This window comes from Leucopleurus acutus (genome assembly GCF_964270905.1).
Source record: "Leucopleurus acutus genome assembly, chromosome: 2".
NCBI classification, from domain to species: domain Eukaryota; kingdom Metazoa; phylum Chordata; class Mammalia; order Artiodactyla; family Delphinidae; genus Leucopleurus; species Leucopleurus acutus.
In genome coordinates this window covers 110,815,216-110,842,228 of record NC_139143.1, presented here as the reverse complement: position 1 = coordinate 110,842,228, position 27,013 = coordinate 110,815,216, and the positions used below count along the sequence as shown (strand labels likewise).

The 27,013-nt window shown below is 46.0% G+C and overlaps 1 protein-coding gene and 1 pseudogene across 2 annotated transcripts in view; one reads left to right on the top strand and one right to left on the bottom strand.

The window, feature by feature from the left end:
* ABCA4 (ATP binding cassette subfamily A member 4) overlaps positions 1 to 27,013 on the bottom strand; it is a gene marked incomplete at both ends in the record, with an annotated part of 141,703 nt that overhangs the window by 6,895 nt on the left and 107,795 nt on the right. Inside the window, 14 exons of the mRNA XM_082859008.1 lie at positions 1,798 to 1,939; positions 3,940 to 4,046; positions 5,100 to 5,162; positions 5,588 to 5,708; positions 8,089 to 8,218; positions 8,586 to 8,709; positions 11,572 to 11,719; positions 12,744 to 12,859; positions 16,538 to 16,715; positions 18,484 to 18,653; positions 18,910 to 18,984; positions 19,110 to 19,215; positions 20,606 to 20,638; positions 22,156 to 22,250. Of these exons, the coding sequence (XP_082715134.1) occupies positions 1,798 to 1,939; positions 3,940 to 4,046; positions 5,100 to 5,162; positions 5,588 to 5,708; positions 8,089 to 8,218; positions 8,586 to 8,709; positions 11,572 to 11,719; positions 12,744 to 12,859; positions 16,538 to 16,715; positions 18,484 to 18,653; positions 18,910 to 18,984; positions 19,110 to 19,215; positions 20,606 to 20,638; positions 22,156 to 22,250 (1,608 nt within the window). The remainder of the gene's footprint in view (positions 1 to 1,797; positions 1,940 to 3,939; positions 4,047 to 5,099; positions 5,163 to 5,587; positions 5,709 to 8,088; positions 8,219 to 8,585; positions 8,710 to 11,571; positions 11,720 to 12,743; positions 12,860 to 16,537; positions 16,716 to 18,483; positions 18,654 to 18,909; positions 18,985 to 19,109; positions 19,216 to 20,605; positions 20,639 to 22,155; positions 22,251 to 27,013) is intronic.
* Positions 23,333 to 24,196, top strand: LOC309957257 (nucleophosmin-like; annotated as a pseudogene). Its single transcript has 2 exons — positions 23,333 to 23,906; positions 23,988 to 24,196. The product of its transcript is annotated as a nucleophosmin-like (transcript).

The following is a 27,013-nucleotide window of genomic DNA, read 5'->3' as shown; positions in this document are numbered from 1 at the left end:
GCTTTTCATAAAAAATTTCCCCTAGACTCAGCAACCACAAATCTTGTCACAACCCAGTCTTTACTCTGATCCTTGCAGAATGAGTTTTGAGCTCTGCAACTTCCTGCACACTAACTAGCTGGCTCTCAGCATTTGGCTGTAGGCAAGAACCATCCCTTCTCTCCTGATTATTTACTTATCTACTTAACAATATGGAGTTATAAATCCCTACTTTTCCTCCAATGTTTTATAATTGTCATGGTATTTAATTATGTTGATGCTTAAATAGTCCCACATTTGGCCATTGGGAGCCCCTTCAAGATGGCTCCTGTGCACTTATGACATGCCTCTATCATTTTTTTTTTAAAGCACTCTTTACTTTCTGACATAATAAGATGTTCCAGGCTCATTTTACCTATGGTGTCTCAGCCCTGGAATTTGTCAGTTGTCTGAAGAGTCATAATTCCTTTTAGTGGGGAATGGTATTAGAGATCAAAATCTGGACACTTAGATATACTCATTTTTACTGGGGTATTTTTGCTTCTTGGCCTTTTCAGAGGACAGATATATGCACACACAAACATACACACACATGCACATACCTATGTACACACATGTACAATATACATGAGCACATACGGCATGCATGCACAAACATAAGCACACAACTATTTCATGAGTTCACAGTAATAGCTCCAATTCCAATCCATCCTTACAGGATTCTTTCTTACTTTCCCCCTTTTCATATTTGTATGTCTCTTCTTCCACACTGAGAACTCTGGCTCCAAACAACATAAACACATTTATTCATTTACTTAGTCCTACAAAACATGTAAAATTGTTTCAGAATTGCTTTGCCCATGCCACTAAAGAAACAAATCAACTAAAAAGAGCTCAAAATTTGCTTGTAGCTCTTTCTTTCTGCTCCAACTGCCCAAGACTGAGGATATACTGTCAAATATTGTATCATCAGTTATTTGTATTAGTTCTTTTCCTCCCCTCCTGTATGATTATTACATTCATTTGAAATAAAATTGGATTAATTTATTTTAGTTTGCTTTCAGTGTTAGGATTTTCTTTTTGTTTTCATTTTTACCTCTTTTTCATTCTTACTGATTTAGTTTTATTTTTTTGAATATGTAGAACATTAACATGCTTCTAAAAGTTTAAACTATACAAAAAAAATACCCTGAGAGAAGTGTTATTCTCTCCCATTTCCCTCTTGCTGACCACTACATTTATTGTTTTCCAGTTTATCCTTCCTATATTTCTATTTGTAAAGGTAAGCAGACATATTTATGCTTTCTTATTTTTCCTACTTTCTTACACTAAAAATTAGCATTCTACATGTGCTCTTTTGCACTTTGCTTTTTTCACTTAACTATATCTCCTAGAAAGAACTCCATATCAGTTCAGAGATTTTCTTTGCTTTTTTTTTTTTTTTACAGCTGCATAAGACCTTATTGTATGTATTTATCACAAATTATTCAGCCAATTTCCTATGTCTGAACATTTAGCTAATTTCCCATATTTTATGAGTAAAATGCAGTGAATAACCTTGTGCATATGCATTTTGTACCGGATCAAAGGGTAAATGTGTATATCGTTTTGTTAGATATTAGGGCAGGACTTTTTTTATCTATTTTGTTCACTGCTATACCCTTGTTTTTCAGAACAGTACTTGACACGTAGCAGACACTCAGTTGAGCATTTGTTGAATGAATAAATGGATAGCGTGTTCCAGCTTTCCCATCTCTAAATAAATGCATTCTCATAAAACAGGTTCTCGAGTAGCCATAACAAACCATGTTTATTTACCCTCTTGATGTTCTCTGCTGGTACACCTCGAAGCCGGGCATAAAGGTAAAGATGTTCTCGCCCTGTAAGCTGGTCATCGATTGCATCAAACTGAGGACAGTAGCCCATACTTTGATGGACGTCAGAAATATTGGTTAAAATACTGCAAGGAGAAAAAGCAGTTAGCAGGTTTCCTTCGCAAAGTGGGTGACCAGAGATCTAGGGCTGGAGGAGTTTCTGCCAATAAGATAAGAAAGCTGCCTCTTCTCTTCTCCCATTTTGCTTTAGAAATGTGCACGACATTTAGCAATCAGAGCAGGGGCGGTTTGGTTAGAAACTGATAAACTCCAGGAGTTCTGAGCTTTGAATCCAGTCAGATTTTCCCGTTTCCCTGTCTAGGATAAACTGAATACCTGCTACCCAGAGACAGCAATGCTTTTGGATTGGTTCACCTCTTAAAAACAAAGGGAAGATCAAATTTAAGAAAATGACTAGTGGTTTTTGATCCCTTTCAAACATTTGGAAAATCGCTAGAGAAGACGTGTGCCTTCTGATGGAAGTAAATTTCTCCATTTGTGTTTAGTGGCAGAGATACAGTCAGTGAAAGAGGAACCAATCAGATCACCACCTAGAGCAAGAGGCTGGCAGAAGAGAAGAAATGAAACGAACTGAGTCTATCAACTCCCTTTGACCAATATATTCTCTCCCGCTGGAAAATATATTGCCTTGATGAAAAAATAAACTGTCCATAGACTGATCTAATTTCTTTCCCCCTTCTCTTACAGCTTAGGGTCGGTGAATAAAGGATGGATGCCACAGTATGCAACAGGATGGGACAGAGAGAGGCCATGTAGTCCCCACTATGACAAAAACTACTTAGGTATGGCTGGGCCAATTAAAACCACCCAGAGAAGCAAGGAGTGTACTTCACCAAATTCAGAGGAACTACTCCACTGAAGAACCTGAATCCTGTGTCTTAAACCTATACGCTCTTTCTAGCTTCGTCTGTCTTGGTTTTACCTTCTGGGCATCTGTGTCTCACTTGGACTATAACTTGATGTCTCATGGTAAAACCTATCGTCCCCCCACCTCCACTCCCTGCCGTTTCCCCTTTGTTACCATCATGAAGTCATTTGTTTGGCTAAGCTAGATCTGAAGATGAGATAGACCCAGCCATGGCTCCACCTCTGCCATTCCCTTTGCTCTAGACCCAACAGGGATGGCTGGGGAACCAAACTCATCCTATTTGAGCCAGTGAAGAATGCTTAGGACTCTCCCTACCCAGGGAGCATTGGGCCATATTGAGGATAGCTTTCCCTAGTCAAGCAGAAGTTGGTTAGATATCAGCAGTGCCTAACTCCACCCATCAACCAGGGCAGAGAGTTTCTCTGGGCACATCTAATGTGTGTGAGCTCTGCTGTTCAAAGGGTAGCCTGGAAAGAGGCAGACAAATGCAGGCTCATGTTCTCTGTACTGTCCTGTGGATGACCAGTCTGTTTCCATCCTCCTTATTTCAGAGAGCAGCAGGCACCCTCCCAGAATCCAAGGGCACATGCCAGTTTTCCCTTTATAGAGGAACCTTGGCCTGCAAAGCCAAGTGTTGACACAGAAATAGCCAATGCAGAATAAGGCCTCTGAGGGCCCCAAACCATCCCCCGTGTAGAAACTCAACCCAGAGAAAGGATGTGTCATCACAGAGGTTCTTAACCTGGGGTCCAGGAGTTCCTGTAGGGTCATAAATGTGCTTCAGGGCTCAGTAAATTCCCCAAAATGCAAAGAACGTAGGAAGAGAGGTAATGGGAAACACTGGTGTATTTTTATAGGAAGAAGGTGCGTGTGTTCATCAGATGATCAAAGGGTGAGATGTTTATGAACCACAAAAGACTAAGAACCACTGATTTGGTACTTCTCAGAGCTTTCCTAGAATTCACGCTAACAGAGGAATCTCTTAACAATCACAGTTCAATTAAATTTTCCAGAGAGTCTATGTCCTAGACTTTTTGGACCATGTCCTCTGGGAGGTCCACCCTTCTGCATATATCTTTCAGACTCTCAGAGTCACCCTCAGATACAGGGTCAATGCTTACCCTTCCTATGGTGGGACAAGGACATGGCTTAGGACCTGGGAGAGACACCCCGAGACAGGATGAGCAGGACACTCACCTCTTGCCTGCGACAGTGGCATCACCTGACGTCACTGTGCTGTCCCCAGTGAGCATCTTGAATGTGGTTGTTTTGCCAGCTCCATTCACTCCCAGGAGGCCAAAGCACTGAGGGAGAACACACAGAATTGGCCTCGCCCTAGAGCCCAGGAAGGTCTGGAGTGTCAGGCCCTGGGGCAAGTGTGTGGGGTGGGGGGAGGCATTTCAGGCCTGTGCTGCCTTTGTGGAGGTCACTAGCCATGTATGGTATAAGGCAGCAGAATGTGTCACTTTGGCATAAGGATGCTTTTGAGCCAAAGGCAAATGAGAAGAAGCAAATATAAGAAAAGCTCTCTGCCCTCCCCCCTATTTGCTTCAAAGCAGGACATAAATTTACAAGGTGTTTCCCTTGCCTCTCTACCAAGATGGACAAAAATTAATCACTGGAGACAACTTTAGACTCTTACCAGCTTGGAGATGAAACCAGAGGAATCTATATAACAAACTTTGCTAACTAGCCTTTAATCTACTATTAGTTACCCATATACTTGCCTTCCTACAATTTGCCACCCTAGAAACTATAAGTTCCTTTCCTTTGTCTTGCAACTTCCCTAAAAATGTATTGTTCCTTTGCTAAGATGCTATATAAGCCCAAGTTCTAACCACCCCTTTGGGGTAGTCCTCTCCCCTGTGTATGTACGGTACACATGGTAACAAACTTCTCTTTGTTTTTCTCTTGTTAACCGGTCTTTGGTCAGGCCAGCTGACAGAGCTCCAGCCCCAGAACCTAAGAGGGCAGAAGGAAGGAGAATTTTTCCTCCTTGACAGTGGTTACTGAGCACTTGAAATGATCTACGTGTGCTATAAGCTATAAGGTAAACACACACTAGATTTTGAAAACTTAGAACAATAACAAAAAAGAATGTAAAATATCTCATAATGTTTTATACGAATTACATGTTGAAGTGATACTATTTCAGATATAGTGTATAAAATTAATGATTAAGATTAATTTCACCTGCTTTTACTTTTTTCCTGTGGCTACTAGAAAATCAGAATGACCTGACCTACGGTGGCACATGTTTTACGTCTGCTGGCCAGCTCTGCTTGAGAGGAGACCAGAGACATGCATAGGAGCTGATTTTCTGAGGCCCTTTCACATGTGGCCTGCAGAGTACCCACCTCTCCGGGGCGGACTCCCACACACAGCCTGTCCACCGCTGGGCTGGAGCTGCCTGAATAAATCTGTAAGGTCCAGAGAAAGTGAACTGAGGACTGAGAGAGGGTTAAGCAGGGAGGGTAAGAGGGCAAAGGATGGTTTAGGCGAAGGTTACATTTTGACACGAATGTGCAAAGAGGTGCTGTGAGCACTGAGTCTCGAAGCTGACCCCCTGTGTGGAAATGGAACGGAGAAAGATTAGCGGGGCTCAGTTGCAGTGGCTGTCACTGAGGCCCTGTGTCCGTGCCCAAGATGAATACTAGGGCAAGTGCATTGAGTGTTCTTGGAAGACAAGTTATAACACAGAGGTTTTATAACCTCACATAAAATCAGGGAAAGGAATTGCCTGGATAAGCGTATTGCTTATTCTACAGAAGGCAAACTACAACGTGCCGCCACCTCTGGCCCAACTGGCACCTCCAAACTACCACGCCGGCAACTATTCCCTTACCTTGGTTAGTTCATTTAGCTTTAAGATATCAGTTTTATTTCCTCCACTAATAATTCTTTGTCTTTCTTCAGCCACATCATCATCTTCATCTATGATAGGCTCCTTAGCAGGCTCGGCAGTCCTAGATGAAGAAAAGAGGACAGTGAGCTGGTGTACAGCATCCTTGACACTGTTCTTTTCCTCTGACATTCTTCCCACTCCCTGGCTTCTGCCTCAGCCTGGCCTTCCATCCCCGCAGGCTTGAACTCTCAAAAGGACTCCCCACAGGAGAGGTGTTAGGCAGAGAGGGCAAGTGCTCGAGTCCAGAGTCTGCCCTGGGCTCCAGCCCTGGCCTTCCCATGTGTGACTCTGGGCATGTCACAGAACCTCTCCAAACCTCACCTCCCTCAACCATAAGATAGGGAGGGGCTGGTAAGAGCATGTGCCTCATGGGACTGTGGTGGAGACGCACTTGGCACAGTGTCTGGCGCAGAGTCAAGACTCCTAACCTGAGAGCTGTTATCATGAAAAAACCCTTCATCTATGGCAAGCACTCAGCAAATGATAGTTACTAGTGCCCAAGCCTCCCATTTCTTTTAGTCCATCAGGTTATCTCGTGCCCCCAACCATAGCTCTCCATCAGCTGTACGTTAAAGCCCTAACTCCTCAGCTGAAATCCCAGAGCCCTGCAGTCAGGCTCCACCTACCCTTCCCACCCTCTCTCCCATTTATCTCTTGGACTAACTCCTCCGCCAACCGTTCGATCTACCCATGGTCCCCAGCCCATGCTAGCCTTTCCCAGCTCGAGCCCCCGCAGGCACCGCCAGGGGCTCAGTGTTCTTGTTCACCTCCCTGTGGAGCAGAATCCTCCTCGTCCTTAAAAGCACAGCGTCTTCTCTGAAACCTCCCTGAACACCCTGACCTCCACGCTTTCCTTCCTTCCTCCCTGGCCATATCCAGTTCATTACTAAGTACTGTCTAACAGACTTCCTACTATTTACCCAATCAACTTCTTTTACTCCATCTCCTAATGCCCCCATTCCTTTTCAGGTTACCACCGTCTCACGCCTGGGTGCCAAAGCGGTCTCCTGTCTGGTCTCTCCCCTTCTAACCCCGGCAGATCATGTCATTCCCCTGAGCAAAACACCCCGACAGCTTTCTGCTGCCCTCAGCCCCACCAAGGTGGGGGGCATTTCACCCCCTGGCTCTGCTCTCCTCTCCAGGCCCATCTCGCATCCCCCTCCCCCTCTCCTTTCACAGACATCCTGAACTCCCCACAGGCAGGCGTGTCCTCTGCCAAGAGCACCTCTTCTTCCTCCCTCTCCTTCCTCTCTTTTCCTGGTTGCTTCTCAGTATGGCCATGGCTGTCTTCTTGAAGCCAGAGACTGCGGAATACTTCTCTGGTCTTCTTTCCGGTCTAATGCGGCAGGACACGCTCAATGGTGCTGACACCAGAGTCTGAAGCTAATGAGTCTGTTTCAGTAAATAACTCCTCCCCCTCTCCTGCCCCAGGCCCCCTAAGATGTGGCCAAAGCTGCAGGGGTCCTGTAAGGGCTGAGGCTTCCGTGGACAGCGACTCCTCACACTGTCTTTCCCACACTAGAACCACGTACTGGCCATGTTGTTTTATTCTAAGTGTGTTGACACCCATTATCTCATTCAGTCTCTTTCCAACAACGCAATTCCCTGTGGATCAAAACCTCAAGACGAGTCCTCCGAATCTTTATTTACACGTGAGCACATTCAGCACGAGAGGAAGAGAGAATAAGAGACAAACACTGTCGGGGAAGGCTTCTTCAGAGTGCCCCAGGATTTGCAATCTGGGCCTCTGGGCTGAGCCCAGTAAATGTCAGCCTGGGTGGCAGAGGGGGCTGCCTTCTGGAAAGCTGAGCACCCACTTCGGAATGATGCAGGGCCTCAGGCAAGAGCATGGGAAGGACGGCACAGCTGGGGTGGGTCAGGGCTGGCAGGAACCCCCTTCTTCCCCAGCCAGGGGTGCACAATCACTGCCCCACCCGCTCCACACTGCACCTGGCTGCCTTCACCCCGAACGTCACCCCCATATTACTCCCTTCCTTCCCTGCCCTGTCCCCATTCTCAAATCTCTAACTAGCATAGGGGCCCGCTTTGTCTATTTTCTCATGAATACATAAATCTATTTCCTAGTACTCTGGATACCAATGAATCATTATCATTTGCAATGCTATGATCCAATTTAATATGACTATCTGTTTCTTAAATGAATGGGATTAAATATTAGTGATTGAAATTAATAGCATTGTATTTTAAACACTTTAAAGTTTAAACTTTTAAACTTTAAATACACACAAATCCTAATGTGCCTATTTTAATGTACCTCTCCTTGTATTATTCAGAACAAACCAGGCTTCGAGAGCATAAAAAACTTTATGGAGTGGGGCTCATGAGGAAAGAGATGACCACTTGGATCTGAAATCAAGTTCCCTGACTGACAGGCACAAGGAGCTGGCCTTGGCACCCTCAGGGCAGCGGCGCGAGCGTACCATAGGCTGAAGAAGAACTGGTACTGGATGAGGAGGGTCAGGAGGAAGTACACCAACCCTTCTACTGCCATGGCAACCAGGTTCTTCCCAATCAGGTCCCACTGGAACAGATTTGAAGAGTGCTCCTCACCTGGGGATGGAGGCCACCAGAAATCGACAGGAATTAAGTCCACTTAACTGTCCCAGCTGTCCCCAAAGACCTAGTTACAACACTAGGCTCAGCTAGACTAGGCCTTATGCAAGGGATTAAGTCAGAGCCAAACCCAGGTCTCATACCGGCTCCTCAAGTGAGAGTATGGAAGAGTAGGAACTGCCCTTGACCCCTCCTAGTCTCCTTAGCCATGGAAACGGAGGCACTCCGATTCCTTCTAGTGTCCAGGAAATCCCAGACCAACCAGGTGACCCCGGCCCCAGCCCAGGCTGCAGGTCTGTCATAGGAACTCCCACTGCAGCCCTCCCGGCCTTGGAGGATCCAGGGCCACGTGATTGCTACCCACCAAACCGGGCATAGACGTCTGTCACAGCCTGGCTCAGTGCCAGGTCAATGAGGCCCCGGCCCAGGCAGAAGTGGGGGAAGATAACGAGAAGCTTCCTCAGCACGGCACTGAGCCTGAGCAGCGTCTGAAATACGGAAAAGCAGAACAGTCAGTGATGGAGGCCAAGCTTGGCTGCCCCTCCTGAGCGGGGTGGGGCCTGGATGCCCTCACGGACCAGGACCAGTGGAAGGCCTGCAGCCAGAGGGGATGCAGCAGCCAGACTGGCTACCGGAGGGATCTGTCAAGCAGACAGGAAGTTTCGGAATACTCACAGGAGGTGCCTCTAGCCGGCAGCCTGCTTGAGGAGCTTTCACTGCAGACTCGCTTTGACAGTACACAGGAACGCTCCAGGGCTTTTGTTACCAGGAGATGCAGCTGCTGGGAGTGTGGCCCAAGGCTCTCTCCTTTGGTACAGCTGTGAGCCACACTGGGGGCTGAGGCTCTGTCACTGGCAATATCTTAGCCTAGCTTGTACCAAACGGGAGAGGGGCCCTGAGCATCTTCTAGCTCTGCTTCTCAGCCCCCACAGGACAGCTACGGCTGTCTGCAACTGTCACCAGCAGGAAAGACGGCTGGAGACTTGCCCTGGCGTCCGGGTTGAGTTGTGGGGACTTGTTTCCAGGTGGTAGAAGGTGCTTGCTGCCCTAGCCTCAAGTGTCGGTGTCAGGCAGAGGGGACGCCGAGGGGGTGAGGCTGACCCACTCTTCTGGCCCAACCCTGCTGCACAACCTCCTTCCTCTCCAGCCTCCGAACTTTTGCTCACGTTACCCCATCTCCTTCTATCCACCCCTCCCCATGGGCCCACCCCACTACTCCTGGAAGGAACTATGCTCTCTTGCCTCTAGGCCTTTGCACTTGCAGCGTCTATTGACCACTGCTATTAGCTGGAAAGAATGCTCTTTCCCCTCCTGCTCGCTGGCAGACTCCTGCCCTTCTTTAGAAAGCTAGCTCAAATAACCCCTTCTCTCATAAGCCTTCCCAGATTCCCACGGTAAAATATCCAATCCTCTCTCACAGGACTTACCACATTGCCATGATTAATTATTTGTTTACCTGCCTGTTTTCTGCACTAGTCACTGGTCCCCAGAGAACAGGAACTGGGTCCAAATCATTTTGGTGTCCTTCCTAAACACCTTACACATGATTAGTTCACAGAAGGTACCTCATTGTTTATTAAATGGGATAATAAAATCCTACTTATTCCAGGCCAGGCGCAAACTTAATTCCTCTACCAAGATCCTCTTGGCCCCCACAGTCCAGCTGTTTTGGCCCACTCTGGTCTGTAGTGTTTCATCTGTCTTGCTCCTTTGATGTTCTGCCATACAATGCCTTATGGAATGTCACGTACCGTGGTTTATATCAGCTCCTAACTTGGTGTGCAGGTCATTTACTGACGGGAAGGGGAGCTCCTGGGGCCATGCTTGTTTATATCAGCACATCCATCACATGGTGCTTACCTAGTGGATGCCTCTGGGACCTGGGGAGCCTCCTGTGGCATCCTGGGAAATTCTGCAGCATCTATTCCACAGTTTAGGTGAAAGAAACCAGCTTTTTTTTTTTTTTTTTTTTTTTTTTTTTAATGCAGGGGAGGGGGTGTGCTCGGTAATTGTTGGCTAAATGAGTGCAGCCCGCAGGAGGGAGGATGTTTTGAGTTGCTTTAAGCTATTTAATTATTCTGAAGTAACAGGCTCGCCTAAGACTTAGTGAGCTGTGAGCCTGTGACAAAAACAGCTCTGAAGAGCAGCATTTTCAGTCTTCCAGGATGCTCTGACCATTGGCAGAGTCTGTATTCTCATCCACCTCCCTTCTGGGGTCTGACTGTGACATGGTACGTTTTTTTATCAGTCATGGGACAGATGGGGTTTTGCTTCTTGTTTAGTGGCCACAGAAAGCCTGACAAGGTCAGGGAAAGAGTCGCTCTCAGGAGGCCATTGGACTGGGTGGTTAGTGCAGGTTTGCTTTGGGTCTTCCCAGCAGCGCCCAGAGGCAGGAGTGGGGACGGGGGCCACAGGACGTCTGTGCAGATGCTCTGGCTGGTACCAACCCTCTCAACTTCAAAGACCTTCTGAGAGAGGGAAAGGCTAGAGAGGTGCTGGGGACACAGGCACACAGGAGAGCCCACCGATTCCTGGGTATGTTCCCAGGACAGTCATGGCCAGGGCTCAGACACAGGGGACTGGGAGAGGGAGTGTGGAGCAAAGACAACCCTGTAGTCACAACCACTGTTTTCAGGATTCATTCTTGTCAGTTCTTTCTGGGCAAGGAGAAGTCTGGGGGTGTGAACGGGACAACTGAACTTCATAGCTCATAAAAATGAGTCACTCAGCACTCCAAATTCCTAACCCTAACCTCAGGATTAATTTTCATGTACAATAGTATATGTTACTCTGTTACAATATATGTAAGAAATTGGGAGAAAGGTTATATATGTATTTGCTTATATGTCTCTAGAACACATAAGAAACTCATATGAAAGGTTGTCTCTGGAGAAGAGAACTAGGTGAGTGGGAAACAGGAGTAGGAAGGAGACTCTTCATTGCATGCCTTTCTGTTCTTTTTAAATTTTGAAATCGCATGAATGCATTACCTCTGTGTGTGTGTGTGTGTGTGTGTGTGTGTGTATAAAACCTAACACCCAAAGTCCCCAAGGAAACCTTCTTGAAGAAGTAAGAAGATCTAAAAGCTTAGGATTATGAAAGGTCATTTATAACTTGCAGAAAGGGTTCAGAAAACCATGACACTCAGAGCACACAAATGAACAAGGAGCTTAAAGAAAAAAAGAAAGGAAGGAAAGAAGGGAAGGAGGGAAGGATAAAGGAAAGGAAGAAGCAACATTCATTTATACACTAAGATTGTACAGACACAGTGCTTGCCTCTGGCTCTGCTTGACCATCACACTCTCCAGTATCCTAATAATCAAACAAAGAACTGAGAAAGTTATGCTTACCTGGTTATTCTCAAATAATTCCAAGATGAAGGTGATGGCACTGCTGTTGATGCCGATGAACAGATTAGCACAAGATAAGGCCACATAGGCTGTGCTGGGGACATCAAATAGGAAGGATGCTGGGTACATCATGGGAATGACTGCCCATCTGTGTGAAATGACACAACACAGTGGACCGAGTTCCAATTTCCGTTCCATCTACTGTACCCCTAGATATCATGCATTCCCCTCTCACATGGGGGTATGTTTGAACTGGTGAGAGTCCTGGGGAAACCGAAGAGATACTTCTTCCCTTGGTCTTTGCTCTTCATCTTTGAATGGAGATAACAATGCCTTTCCTGACCACCTCATGGAGTTTTTGTGAGAAGCAAAAGCTGTGAATGTACTTGGTAAATTATAAAGCCTTACATAACATAGGAGTGTTCTTCCCACTCTAGTCTGGCTCAGCAAAGCTGGGCTGAGATCCCAACAGGCTCATAGTTCATTGTAGCTGACGTGTCACAGTCACACTGGTTCCTGAATTCTCTATTTCCAAGAGAGATGAATGGAGACCATTGCTCTGGCAAGACTCTACTGGCCCCTGATAGGTAGGGCCAGGTATTATGATCTCCATTTTACAGATGAGGAAACTGAGGCCCAAGTGGGGTGAATTACTTGCCCATAGTTACATACATAGTAAGTGGTGGGCCTGGATATAAAGTTGCATGCTCTAGAATTCTACTGGACTTAATCCCTGTGTTATCCTCTGGCCCTGACCCAGAGCAGCTTTTCAGGTGCAGTCTCCCATGTGCAAATAACCCTTGGCTGGTACAGGAGACACTGAGATGGACGGACTGGTCACAGATGAATGAGGGTCAGAGCTGAGTGAGGAAGTGGGGAGTGATGGATTCCCAGACTTTGGTCAGGTCACAGTTTGAGTGGAAGAAGATTAAGATTCAAGCCCTGTGGGGTGTCTCCATTGTACCCGAATGGATGAGTGGACTGAGCTGCAGGAATCCCTCTGTGCGTGGAGTCGGACACAGAAGCCAGACAGATTCCTGGTCAGCAGCCACAGACCCTGCTGGGAGCTGGAAGCTGACCTTGGCACTGCAAACCCTGGTTTTCTGTCAGAACTGCAGCCTCCTCCCCTGGCTTCCCTTTGGCAACATTAGCTAATGGCCCACACAACTCACCCGTACAGCATGAGCAGTGCGACCAGGGCTGGAAGATTGTCTGAAGAAGTGTAGGCTTTCTTCTGAAACCCGATGAAGATGCCCACCACCAGTGCAGCGCTCACAGTGTAATTCATCTTGAAGAGAGAAGAAGGGAGGGAGGCACTTAACCTCTCTGCACCTCTGCTTCCTGTTCTGCAAAATGAGGGCTGGGCCAGCCTCCTCCAGCACTTATGTTTTGGGATTCTGATTCTATTCGTCTAAACATTTCTTGGCTAGCGAACGTATGTTAAGTTGTCCTTAGTCCTCCTACCCCATGCCACCCCCACCTCCCTACACAGGAGGGAGGGTACAGTCTGTATCTTTTGAAAGAATGAATTATAAAATTCCACCTGATCTCTCCTTCTCTCCTTCCAATCAATCTCAAAGTCCTGTTGATTCTACTTTCTAAGCATGTCTCCAGAATTCAGAAAAGCTTAAAGTATAATCCTTGGCCTCACATCACTTCCTCCCTTCCCTTCGTACAGAATTAAGTCCTAAAGCCAGCAGGCTTGACAGGGAAATGTGGGCAGCCACGGTGGGGGGAGGGGAGAAGTCAGAGTGGTCCCAAGCAGAATGAGAGCCTAAGAAGGGTGAGAAGGGCATCCACGGAGGTGGACTGGTGTGCGGTGTTGGAGCCCCAGTGGGGTCAGGAGGGTGTCTTTACAGGGGGCTGATCTGTTGTGGGATATCAGAGCCAGAGCAGCACGAGGAGGACCTGCGTATGGCGGGTGGCTGGAGCAGGGAGAGGAGCGTGTCCACACAGGGGAGAGGGTGAGGGCAGAGATGGGGCTTATTACACACAGGTGTACTGCTCAGGTAGGCACATGAGTCAGGGGCAACAGAAACCAGGTTCTCACTTGTGCAGAAGGGAGTTAAAAATATGGAAAGACAGAAAACCAGAGGGAGCCTGTGGTGCTGGATTGGAATTAGTGGTTTTAGTGAGTGTTTTGTTCAGTGTATAGATAGACAGAGAAGTATGGATGTAAATGTGTGTATGTCTGTGTATATACCTGCATGTCTCACCTAGTTCTCTCCACCGAGAAGGCCTGGGACCAGTGAATATATCTAACACCGAGATCTTGGTTTTGTTTTTTTTTTTTTTGAAATCTTGGTTTTTGAGGGACATTTTCCCCTGGAAGGAACCAGAGCTCCTTGGGGGGGACAGTTGATTCCAGGGTAGGGCTGTGGGGAGGAACATCTTGCTGGGCAGAGACCTTGGAGGTACTCAACGAACGTGGGGACACAAGTCAAGAGGGCACAGGAGCCAGCTTGAAGGGGCTCCAACTGGCCAGACTGGGGATAATCTGAGCACCAAGATCAGTTAAGAATGGTATCAGATTGTAGTCTGTTGATTAACACAGGAACCACAACTCCATACAAGCATAAATAAATACATGAATAAATGGAAAGCCTGATAACAAACAAACAGGATATTTACATAACTTCAAAGCACATCTCTCTAAATTCTTATTAATTATAAGGAAAAAAGTAACTTTACAGTGAAGAAGCTCAGCAGACACCATCTTCATCAAGTAACTGAAGTGACCATCATCAGTAATAGGACAAATTGAAATCAGAAGCTACCTGACAGGATGCAGTGAGCAGGACAGAGCATCCCTTCATGAAACTGCAACCATGACCCGAATCCAACCATGAGGAAGCATCAGGCAAACCAAAATTAATGGACTTTCTGCAAAACAACTGGCCTATGATCTTCAAAAGCGTCAAGACATGAGTGTCAAGGAAAGACTGAGCACAATCCCAGGCTGAAGGAGACTAAGGAGTCAGGACAACTGAACGCAATGCATGATTCTGAGCTAGCTCTTTTTCTATAAAAGGCATTATTAGGGCAATTGACGAAACTTGGGTGGGGTCTGAGGATTAGATGGAAGTGATACATCAGTGCTAGTTTCCTGATGTTGACAGTTGCGTTGTGATCGTATAGGGTGAGTCCTCGTTTGTGAGAGGTACACATTGGAGGTGGCTGGGGTGTGTATGTGTATGTGTGTATGAAGGGACATCTTGTTTGGAAGTTACTCTCAAATGGGTGAGGAAAATAGTTTTGAATGGTGTTTACAACGTTTCTGTAAGTTTGTGGTTGTTTCCTAATTTAAAAGAAAAGAAAAACATGATATATAAAAAAATAAGAACTTACAACATCGTCTATGCACTGTGTGAATGATATAAACAATGAGTATTTGTTCATTTATTCAACAATGACTCCCAGGCCAAGGTTATCTTTTCGCCACTGGCTAAGGAGGGTGCTTAGCTCCGATACCATAGCTCCTTGAGTTCAGATTCCAGGCCAGCCTTAAAATTCTAGAGCATCAGGAAGCCTGCTGGCATCACAGTCACTGTCTCCAAACCCTTCATTAGGCTGCTAAGTGTCTACTTTGCTAGTATCATCTCCCATTCAGACACCCATTCTGTCCTTCTGTCCACCAGTTTCTCCTTAGGCTCAGAGATCTGTCTGTAGTCAGGCACACACATGGGTCAGCCCCAAGTGTTAATTCTATTCCTTGTCTTAAAAAAAAAAAAAGTTGAATGCAAAAACCCAGCACTTTAATAGCTTTTCAGTGCAGGTGAGCCTAGCTCCTCTCATGTTTTAAGCACAGGGCCAACTTGGGTGGCTGCAAGGGATGTTCTCATCCAAAGTGAGGTTTATTGGCTCTGACCTCCTCCCCATGTGTTCATAAGTGTTTCCTCATGTAGACAGAAGAGAGGAGGGAAGATCAGTTGGTACTGATGATTTCTGGCTTTATCTTGTTAAGTGATGGCTGCTTAGTGAGTTGAGTAAGATATTTGCCATCATTATTAAACGTCATAGTGGAAAAGGTTGTTTGTGTTGGTCTCCATCGTGATATACATTATCATCACCATGAAGTGGAGACTCGCATTAGTCTCAGAATGCTGAGATAAAACAAAATATCTTGTTCCCCAAGACGCCTGGAATAGGCTGGAGTTAGCATCATAACAACTCCCACATTATAACCAGGCCTTCACTGTCAAGTCATTTTGACCCTGTGGCCTGTCGCAAGGTAACCCATCCTGACCCCTCTCTTCCCCCACCAATCCTGATCGTGAGAGAGGTGGTGGTCTGCTGTTGATGTGATAAATCATTTTTTCTTCATGTTCCCCCAAGTGGTAGCTAATCTAATATAGTGAAGTTCTGGTTGGGTAGGCAAAATAAGGCCACTGGATAGGGTTCCCAGATTTAGCAAATAAAACTATAGGATGCCCAATTAAATTTGAATTTCAGACAAACAACCAATAAATTTTTTAGTGTAAGAATGCCATATTTTGGGGGGGGGGATTAGGATATACTTATACTAAAAATTGTTCATTGTTTTATCTGAAACTTAAATTGAACTGCGTGCCCCTTATTTATCTGGCAGCTCTACCACAGAGCAGTTTCCAGTTTACCCCTTTGAGGGTGGGGTGGGACCTAACAAGAGGATGCAGTGTGAAGGGCCTCTTGATATCATCTCTTCAGCTCCCGGTTGTTCTCAGGAAGGCCAGCCTCGGTGCTGCAGGGCAGGGATTATCTGGTGCATCAGAAGGCCCCTTGTGCAGGGCCTACAGAGTTCCCACTCAGCGGGTGCTAAGCTGCGCCCAGCATCTGTCCCCAGCTTGGGCCCTGGGCACATCACCTTCCAGCATCCCTGGCCGTACGAGAGCCCCACCCTGCCACGTCCCCTCAGTCAGAGCACACACAAACGCCCACCCACCTTGGGCCCACGGGGGTGAGGGAGGTGCTAGGTCCTGATACTTACGATGTCCCAGAGGAAGTTGGTCAGCCAGTAGATGGTGGGGCTCACTCCACTGACAAACTGGAGGTGCTTAGCTTTGTTCACCCTCTCCTGGATCAAATAAAGGACAAAGCTGGCAGGGACGAAGGACATGGCAAAAATCACACAGATGGCCACCACAGCATCCACAGAAGTGGTCAGCCTGCAGAAGGATGGGAGACAGAGGGAGAGAGGGGAGGAGGAGCGGAAGCAGGAGAAGAACAAAGTCAGGCTCTCGGAAGCCCTCACCAATGCCTCCAGAATCCCCTTCCCCAGCCTGAAGCTTGTCGTCTCACTCAGCTGTGTAAATCCAACTGGGTCAAAGGCAAATGGATATCTGTGCATTTCCTGTTCTACGTTAATGTTGAGTATTAAGGTCAATATCAAATATTGTCCCCTGTTAATATAAAAGTCTAGTACATTTTCTTTTTATTACCTTTTCTAATTATTTGTTGATTGTGTATAGAAACGGATTTTTACATTAATCTCATGCACTGCAATGCTCTTATTAGTTCTAATAATTTGTCTATAGATGCTCTTGAATTTTTATGTAGATAGTTATAGGGTCTGTGAAAAGAAATAAACTTTTAAAACAAAAATTTATCTTTATTTAAATTATCTTGTTAAATCATGCTTTCAAGAAACATCATAACATAGAGAAATGTTACGTTATAACATAAATTTAAGTAAAAAGGGAACAGGCTGATTATACAGGATGTTGGATCTTATTCACTCTTTCCCGGATCAGATAGAAAGCATCTGGCGAAGGGGGAAAGTGTGGGATGAAATCCAACCTGACCTTCACATACAAGCCAGGCACTCTGGTGTAAGCCAGCGCCTGCCTTGAGAAAGGAGCACCTTTTCCTAATTCCCACAAAGGCACCATATGTGCTAGTTGCTGCTCTGTTAAAATTACAAATAGCTTGATCTACATACACACTAAGATTATAACAAATTACTGGAAGGAAACACCCAAAAATGTCTAGAGGAAACACCCTAAACTGTGTTGGGTTATAAACACTAAGTTCTTAAAACTCTATTCTATAAACTTTATTTAATGAACACATACTATGTTATATACTATTTTTATAATCACAAGAGACTCCTCTCTCATATTTCATATTCAAGAGGCTTGGCAGGAGGTATGGAAACTTGGGCTAAGTGAGAATGGACACAGACTACTTTTCCTCAGTCGAGGGCCTCAGAGGGTGTCCTGAGGAAGGTCCCAAGGGCCCAGGACCCACCCAAGTTCAGCCATGGCCCTGGGCACGTTCAGGGCACTTGGAGTATACTGGGTCCCCTAACTGCCTTCCAGAAGGAGTTTGCTCTAACAAAGGCATTCTCACCAAATGTAGGCCTCGAATAAGGCAAACATGCTACAAATTGCAAAAGAGTGAGGTTTTTACTGCTAGAAGCTGAGCCTAGGCTTTAGGAAGGTAAGGATCTGTCGACATGTCCGAAGCCTGACTGTCTGGGGGAAATTACTGGAATCTAAGATAATTACTACTGGGGCGATGAAAGATTTACTGAATCTCCCAGTTCCTGGCAATCATTTTGCATACTGGAAAGGAGAGTATTTGTGTAAGCTCCAGGAGCAATGTGTTATCAAGAGCCAAAAGGGAACGGAACCAAACATATGCTTACTTTCCAAATAAATATGAGGAGGAAGAATGGCCACGCAGTTTGGCGCATGAAGTCTTATGTTTGTGTGTGTGTGTGTGTGTGTGTGTGTGTGTGTGTGTGTGTGTGTGTGTGTGTGTGTGTGTGTGTGTGTGTGTGTGTGTGTGTGTGTGTGTGTGTGTGTGTGTGTGTGAGAGATTAAACAAACCTGCCATCCAGCCCAGCAGCTTCTGCTAGTGAAAATCTTCTCGGGGTGGGTAGAGTGGAGAAGGTGACTAGAAAGCTGTGAGGCTGGGGCCTCAGTAGCTTACACTGTAATTTCGGAGAGCTGCTCCTTGGTCAGGTTCAGAGGCTGGCTTACAACGGTGATGCCATACTCCTCGGGGTTCCTGTCCTCGTGCAGGCTGGCCCGTAAGATGGCATTGTGGGCCACGTTGAGGAAGCTGACCAGGGCATGCCAGCCTTTGTTGTTAAACCACACCTAGAGGGCAGAGATGTGGCTTTGTTAGGCTCTGCTACTGCATAGGAGACTCTGCACTAACAGCAGCTGTTTAAAGAAAAAATGAGCTGCAGGAAAAAAGAATGTGAGAGGGAGGAAGGTTTTGGCCGCTGGGAGACATTCCATGCCAGATTTAAACAGGAGGAGGGATGGAATTTAATTAAGTTGGGAAAATAAAAATAAAACAACCAGCTCACATGAGTTTTTAGCTCTAGGGCAGACTGTGCAGGGCCAATACCTTAATGTTGTCTTCAGTTTCTAGATGTTTAAGGAAAGCAGACATTTCTTTAGAGGCTTCTCTGGTGAGAGGGCCCTGGAAAACCATAATAAACAACCAAGAGGTGTTTTTCCCCCCTTCCCTTAGCGTTCACGATCATTTCTATTTCATGGTAACTGGCAAGTTGAAAGTCCTACGAAATCTCCAGTCTGTTTACATACCCCGCTCACATTCATTAACTGGCCAAGGTCACTTAAAAATCCAACAAGGGCTTCTCCAGTGATGGGGGGAGCCGGGAGCTTTCCTCCAATGGAAATTCCTCCGTACCTGACAAGGGAGCAAGAAGTCCTCAGACCTGTGCCATGAACCACGTGTGTGTGTCTCGTGGTTGCCGGAGCTCTCAGTTTCAGTAGGAAAGTGTGTATTTTTGCAGGAATTGTCTGGCCCATCGGGAAACATAGCTCCCCTTTACAAACCAGCTTTAACATCTTCCTCACTGCCTCCAGGACTGACCCCTTCGGAGCCTGGTGTCTGCGCACCTCTCCAACCTCACCCCTCCTCAAGCCTTCCCTCCAGTGGCCCATTCCGGCCATGCAATCATTTCCAGAGCTCACAGTGGTCCAGGCTGCCTCTGTGTCTCTCTGCCTTCGCAGGGCTCCCAGTTTCCCCGGGGTGCCTTTCCAGCTCATCTGTCCTATGTGATCTTCTCTTTGAGGTCTTCCCTGACTTTCTCGCACCCCTACCAGTGGTCCTTTTTCTGTGCTGCTTCTGTACTTTGCAGGTACTTCCGGTGTGCTGGACTCATCGAAACTGGTCCAGTCCTGCCGTGCCTCTCTTGGTGCCTCTCACCCACCCCTGCCTTGACTCCTGCTCTAGTCCTTAACTGGATCCTAGCCTTGGGTCCCTCCCACTCTAAACTATCTTCCACACTGCTCTGGAAGTCTTCAGTAACGGTGCTCAAACACTGGCCTGGGCGTGTCACTCTCTGGCTTAAAACCCTTCAATGGCAGCATAAAAGCCAAACTCCTCAACAAACAAGATTAATTTGTTGGATAGGCAAGGCAGAGGAGAAGAACTTCATTTCTCAGGGACTCAACTCGTCCCCCCACCTTTCTGCTTCAGCTGAGGTCCCTCACTTCCCTCTTGGGAACACTTCTAAAAGCTGAATTTCACTTTTATGGTCTAGAATTTGCCCAGGAAGTCAAGTCCACATCAGCTCTGCATTCATTCTAGAGGCCCTGTTCCTGAGGGAGCCCGCGAGGCGGGCTCACTCCTAGATGATCCCTAGAGGATTCGCAACCTTGGGAACCGTGTGAACCTTCAGGATGCCTCAGGAACAGGGTGAGTCTGGGGCTGGGCCAGACGCCCTGAGGCTTAAAAGGAATGGGCCAAGGAGTGCCAGGGCTTAGGTTACATGTGCTCTCGTTCTAAACTGTCATTTGCTCGGAGGTTTTAGAACCTTCCTGGAGTGAGAGCGCTCTGGAATTCCTCTTCAGGAACATCACCTCTCATTTATGCCCTCCAAGGAGATCTACTGCTGAGCATCTTCTGGGCCCAGGGTGTGTGTAGCCATGTATCCTCCAAGACATGTCTTATGAATTCCTGAGAACATACAGAACAGCTCATCCACGTGACTTTGAGGTGTGGCTTTTTTATGTGCAATGAATTTAAATAGATCACTCTGAGATTTTTATTTCTTATAAAAATAATTTCTTACCTCTGTTCATTGACCCAGTATTTGCTCTTCAAACTGAAAGCCAAAACAAATCATACAATGAATACAACAAGTATGAAGTAGTGTTAACTTTCTTCCCCAAACACTCACTGGGGTCTCCCAGTCTTCAGGGCCATTTTTTTGCATTTCCTGATGTCCAAGCAATGTGGAAACCTCCCGGGCCAGGGGCCAAGCCTGAATAAATATGTGGAGAAAGGACTGGTCTTTTTCAATCCTGCCTCTCCAAGTCACATCCTGCCTGCAGGGCTTTCTGGGTGGCCTTGTTGTAAGGTCACTTGCCAGATGATCTGGACCCAGAAAATACGGCAACGACCATGACAGCATGGAGTGAAGGCTGCAGCCCTCCCCTCTTCCACCCTGTAAGAACGAGACTTTCATAATCACCTGCACGCTTGGAGGAAGTTCTGAATTACTCCTAGCCCAAAGTTAAGAGACTGACTTCCAGTCAATCAGGGGCAAAATTACAAGATAGGCAACACGCAGATACCAACTCTAGTCCTCATAGTTCAGCCCCATGGACTATCATTGCCATTAAGCACAAAATCCAAAATTCCATATTGCAAATTTGCTGCTGAGCACAAAGTGTGGGATGGTCGCTGTTCACTGCATTACTGAATAGAGTCTATGCAGCCTGTTTTTATGTTTGTGCTTGGACGCTGTTCTTCATTTTGCTAACTGCTGGCTCGGCACTGTCTTCTCAACAGCTGCTTTCACCATCTGCAATGTGTTGTAGTTAGCTGAGTCCATTTATCCCTTGTTGAGGGACTGGGAGGGAAAGTGACTGTAACTACTACTAAAATGAGACAGTATGTTTTATTTTAAAGTTCCAGGGAACATGGGGCCCAGATCAGGGTCCCCTATAATCCTCTCTCCATAGCATGCTCTTGTCATCCTACTTGCTCTGATGGGACTGCTGAAGCAGTCCCGGGGTGGGGCTTGTGAGAACAGCTGCGGAGCTGCATCTGAAAGGGCAGCGATACAGATGATCATTCACAGTGAGCGTGTGACAGGTGCAGTTAACCTGGGCAACCTGTGGGCTCACGCAGACTATCCCACTGCCTCTCTCCGATCTTGGTCTGTTTCCTTTCTCCTCTTTGCTTCTTACTTTTCCCTCTTGCTTCTCTCTTTGTCTCTACCATTTCCCCTTACTCTCCTTCCTCCCTTCCAACATCACCTCTGTTTTTTTAACTAATTAAAATATGAGGCACCTCTGTTTTTTAACTAATTAAAATATGAGGCTGTATTTTGGACAAATTCTATACTTTCTTATTTTACTTGTAATAGTGCATGGCTTAAACGTTAACTGCTTGTCCTAAACAAAATAAAAAACAAAGCAAGATTAATCATAAGTTGCATTCGACTTGTATATGCCCCCATTGCTTTTTCTATTGGATGAGGCTCTCAAATTAGGAAAAAGAAAAAATTCCACTGCCCTGATTGTTGATAAATCATGAGAGGAAATTATCTTCTGTCCCTAGTCAATATTTCCCACAGGGAGCCAGGATGAAAAGTATAGAAAGGTCTCTTCTTACCTGCTTCGTATAAGAGCAGGATACGTTTTTACCAAGAAGTCGGAGATGTTCCTGTCTGTAAGGTCTTGTAGAATTTCAGTGCTGCGCTGTATTCTCTGAGGCAATGAGATATCTGCATTAATTACTTCGGAATTTGAGGTGAAACTTCTTGTTCTTTTCCAAAAATTATTTATAGACTCAGCTACTGGGAAAATACTAAGTAAGGCGCTGGCATCTCCCCAGTTCACATAGCAATGATGTGGGAGTCACCTTCGAACCCTCTCTTTTCTTTATCACTGATGACACAGGACAGTTCTCACTTCAAAATAAATCTCCAGTCCATCAGCATCTCTCCAGTTCTACCACTATTACCCTAAACCAAGCCTCCACATACATGTCACCTGGACCCCTACAGACACTTCCAAACTGGTCTCTGGTTCCACCATGGCCCTGCACAATGCATTCTCCATTCATTAGCCAGACTGAGCTTAACAATATCAATCAGAACATCCCATTTGCCTTGCTTACCACACTCCAGTAAACCCTAGGATCAGATCCAAATTCATTACCAAGGCTGAGCTCACCTGCTGCTACCCACCCCCACTGCCCACCCCCCCACTTCTTCTCCCTGTTTCTCAAATGCACACCTCTCATTCCTGCTGTAGTTTTGCCCTTGGCAGCAGCTCCCTCTGCTTGAATGTTCTCCCTGGACAACCTCTCATGGCTAACTTATTATCATTCAAATCTCAGCCCAAAGTTTATTTTTCAGAGAAGCATTTTCTATTTCTAGTCACATACTGTAGTATTGTCTTCACATCTTCATCTCTGCCTGAAATTTTCTTTCCAATTAATCTGTTTACTCGTTTTCATCTGTTACCCCCCTTTTGGATACAAATTCTGTGAGAGCCAGGACTTTTTCTGACTCGTTAGCTGTTGTGTCCCCAGTACCGAGAATAGTACCTGGCATATAGCTGGTACCATAAATTTCGACATGAATGACAGAATTCAAACAGTGCATTACAATTTACAAATCACTTTCAGAATACATCTAGAAGAACTCCGAGTTAATCAAAAGATTTTAGAGAATTCAAAAGTGCATGAGCCCTGGTGTGATGCTGTCCTGCGCAACTGTTCCCTGGAACAGTAGTCTTTTATCTCCGTCCACCTTCTCTCCCACCTAAGTGCATGCCACCAACCCATGGAAGATTCGATGGACATGGACATGAGCCCTCTGAGGCCCCAGAACTATCTTTTTCGTTGTGAACTAAAGGCCAACAAAGATGATCACTTTAAGGTGGATAATGATGGAAATGAGCACCAGTTATCTTCAAGAACGGTCAGTTTAGGGGCTGGCACAAAGGATGAATTGCACATCATCAAAGCAGAGGTGATGAATTATGAAGGCAGTCCAATCAAAGCAACACTGGCAACTTTGAAAATGTCTGTGCAGCCAACAGTTTCCCTTGGGGGCTTTGAAATAACACCACCTGTGGTCTTACAGTTGAAGTGTGGCTCAGGGCCTGTGCATATTAGTGGACAGCACTTAGTAGCTGTGGAGGAAGATGCAGAGTCAGAAGATGAAGAGGAGGAGGACGTGGCCCTCCTAAGTAAGTCTGGAAAGTGTCTGCCCCTGGAAGTGGTAGCAAGTTTCCACAGAAAAAAGTAAAACTTGTTGCTGATGAAGATGAAGATGATCATGAAGATGACGATGATGATGATGAAGATGATGATGACTTTGATGATGAGGAAGCTGAAGAAAAAGCTCCAGTAAAGTAATCTGTACAAGATATTCCAGCCAAAAATGCACAAAAATCAAACCAGAATGGAAAAGACTCAAGACCATCAACACCAAGATCAAAAAGTCAAGAATCCTTCAAAAAACAGGAAAAAACTTCTAAAACACCGAAAGGACCTAGCTCTGTAGAAGACATTGAAGCAAAAATGTAAGCAAGTATAGAAAAAGAGCATTGAACAATCCTGGGCACTACTGGTAAATTAAGCCCAAAGATGGGGAGAGGGGAAAAGGAGAGACAAATATAGTCCAAACTGAGTATCATCAACAATCCAGACTGAAGTCTTCTATTTTCATCTCAATCCCCTTATTGATTTGCCCCCTTCCAGGCTGGAAGCAATCTCTTGATCTCCTAAAACACTTTCTTTTGACTGCTGTGATTCAGTGGACCTTATACTTTGCTTTCTATTACTTGTGGATTTGCCTCACCTCTTTGACCATGTTTTAATCACCTTTGTATCTCCTTAGCTGCTCAATAAGTATTTGAATCAAAAAAAAAAAAAAAAAAAGTGCATGAGTTTGGCCACCAGGTGGCAATATCACTTTAAATTTGGCAATACATAGCGTTTAGTTTCTGGTGAACCATGAACCTGCGGTATCAAGGGTGCCACCCAGAGGCAGCCGAGGAAATTTCTGGCAGTGTTACACCACCATCATCACACTACTCTTTTCATTTTTCGTGGTTTCTGTCTTTCCCGCCCCTTTCTCATTTTACTCCCTTCTTCAGTTCACTTTCTTCACCTTGTTCCTAACACTAGGAGGAGAACTAGCATCTCCTGAATGCTCACTGTGTGCCAGGCACAGCGTTAAATGCTCTACATTATCTGCCTTAATCCTTATATCCTGTGAAAGAAGAACTGCTGCCTTCGTTTATAGACAGAGAAACTGAGGTTCAGAAAGATTAGCTAACTTGCACCAGGCTAGAGCTTGTGGGTGGTTGACCTAGGATTAGAATCTGCATGTCTGACTCCACAGCCTTGCTCTTTTCACTGCGTCACCTGCTTCTCAAGCTGAAAATGGCAACCACGTGAACTGCCAGGCTCCCCTGGTGGAATCTAGGCTGGAACAATGGGTGGTGCCTGGGAATTTATGACAAAATAGTTTCTAAAAGTTCTGTCAAATGAGATCCTCCTACAACTTTATCTCTGTGTATCCCAGAAGTCAGGGATGGAGCCCCTCCCCCTCAGGACCCAGCACCATTCAAAGAATATGTTAGGACAGGAGGGGACCCTAGAGAAGACCACAGCCACCACCCCATTTTCCAGATGAGGACGATTTACCATCTCTGAAGCAAACTCATACTCTCTGGTCTTATTCCAGGCAAATGGGGGAGTGTGTGTGAGTGAGTGTGGTGGGTGGGTGTGAACATAAGTGTGTGTGTATGTGTGAAGGAGAGAGACACTCACACACACACAGAGCAGCTTCTGTGCAGATGCCTGACGCAGATGCTCCTAAGAGAAGCATGAATGATAGTGAGGAGAGGCAGGAGTGACAGAAAATCACAGGAACTGATTTGCTTTTTACCAGACTTTGGCTAAAAGTCTTTTACATTTTTTCCTCAGGGACCAAGGACTAACCACTGAAAATACATTTCTAAGTGAGGCAGTGAGCCTTAAAGTCAGGATTCACTGAGGAATGAGTCCCCTCACAGCTATGCTTGGCCTTCCCTCCCTGTTCCAGCCAAGGGCTCACTACACAGGGTCACAGCCTCGGTGCCCTGCCACTGGATGTATTTGAGTAGAAGCAGCCACAGGGGCCCTCCGCAAACCCAACAGAAGCAGAGCTTCCTCTGGGGTACTGAGAATTGGGACAAGCCCCTAAGTCCCTCTTTTGGGATCCCTGTGATGCTGTAGTGGCTGAGTTATGATTCAAAGAGAAAATATATTGCTTGAGAAACAGAAAGGTACATGCTTTCAGCATAAAAAAGGGAAAGGTAGGATGTTCATAAACATGGAATCATTTATATACAAGCCAGCAACTGTGACTGACGCTGTGGCAAAGTTTAGTTGTCCCCCATTACTGCTCTGCCCCCTGCCGTTTGCCACAGGAACAGACTTTTTTGTTGGGTACAAGGACACCCAGAATAAAGACGACAGTTCCCAGTCTCCTGTGATGTTCCGTTCTGGCCAATGATGTACACATGAAAGTGCCTCTGTGGTAGCTTCTGGAAATCCTCCTTAAAGATAGTGTATTCACACACTTTGCCCTCCCTTTTTCTTCATCCCTTCTTCCATCTGCTGCCTGGAAAGTAGATTCTGCCATCTTGGCCAAGGAGGCTGACTTGTTTACCAGAAAGGAGGGAGTGACAAAACAGAATGCCATGGACCACCCACATAAACTTTTACATGAGAAAGAAATGAGCTGTGTCATATTTTATCCACAGTTAGTTTGAGGTTGTCATCACTTGAGTTGAAACTATTTCTAAATAATAGTTTCTTTATCTCATTGCATTCTCATAATAATGCTGAGAAATAAGTGCAGTTATCCCCAATTTATAGGTGAAGAAATTAAGGCTCAGAGAGGCCAAGTAACCCACCCATGGCTCTCTGATGCCAATGCCGGTGCTCGCCCCACCTGCCACACTGCCTCATGGGGAGTCGTTCATTCACTGGCAAATCATGAGAGAGGACCACATAGGACCCAGCTCTGTGCAAGTCAGCTGGGAGTCCTGTTATCAACCTGAGACAAGGGAGACTTCTCTGGCCCCATTCACTGTCTCTGAAACCCCTGGAGCGGCTCACTGTGATACATTCTGGCATTCGGAACTCCTGAGAGAGGAGGCTGCTCAGAGCCAAGATTGTTGTTATCCCTGCAAAACACAGGTCGCTAGGGGTGTGTGTGTGTGTGTGTGTGTGTGTGTGTGTGTGTGTGTGTGTGTGTGTGTGTGTGTGTGTGTGTGTGTGTGTGTGTGTGTGTGTGTGTGTGTGTGTGTGTGTGTTAATTACACAGCACATGGAGAGTTTCTTAATTAAAATTGTAAGTGTGCATTTGAAGGGACACTACAACACTGCTGATAACAGAAAAACTGGAAGCCCACATGTCCAACAATGAGAGAGTAGTTAACTAAATTAAAGTAAATCCAAACAG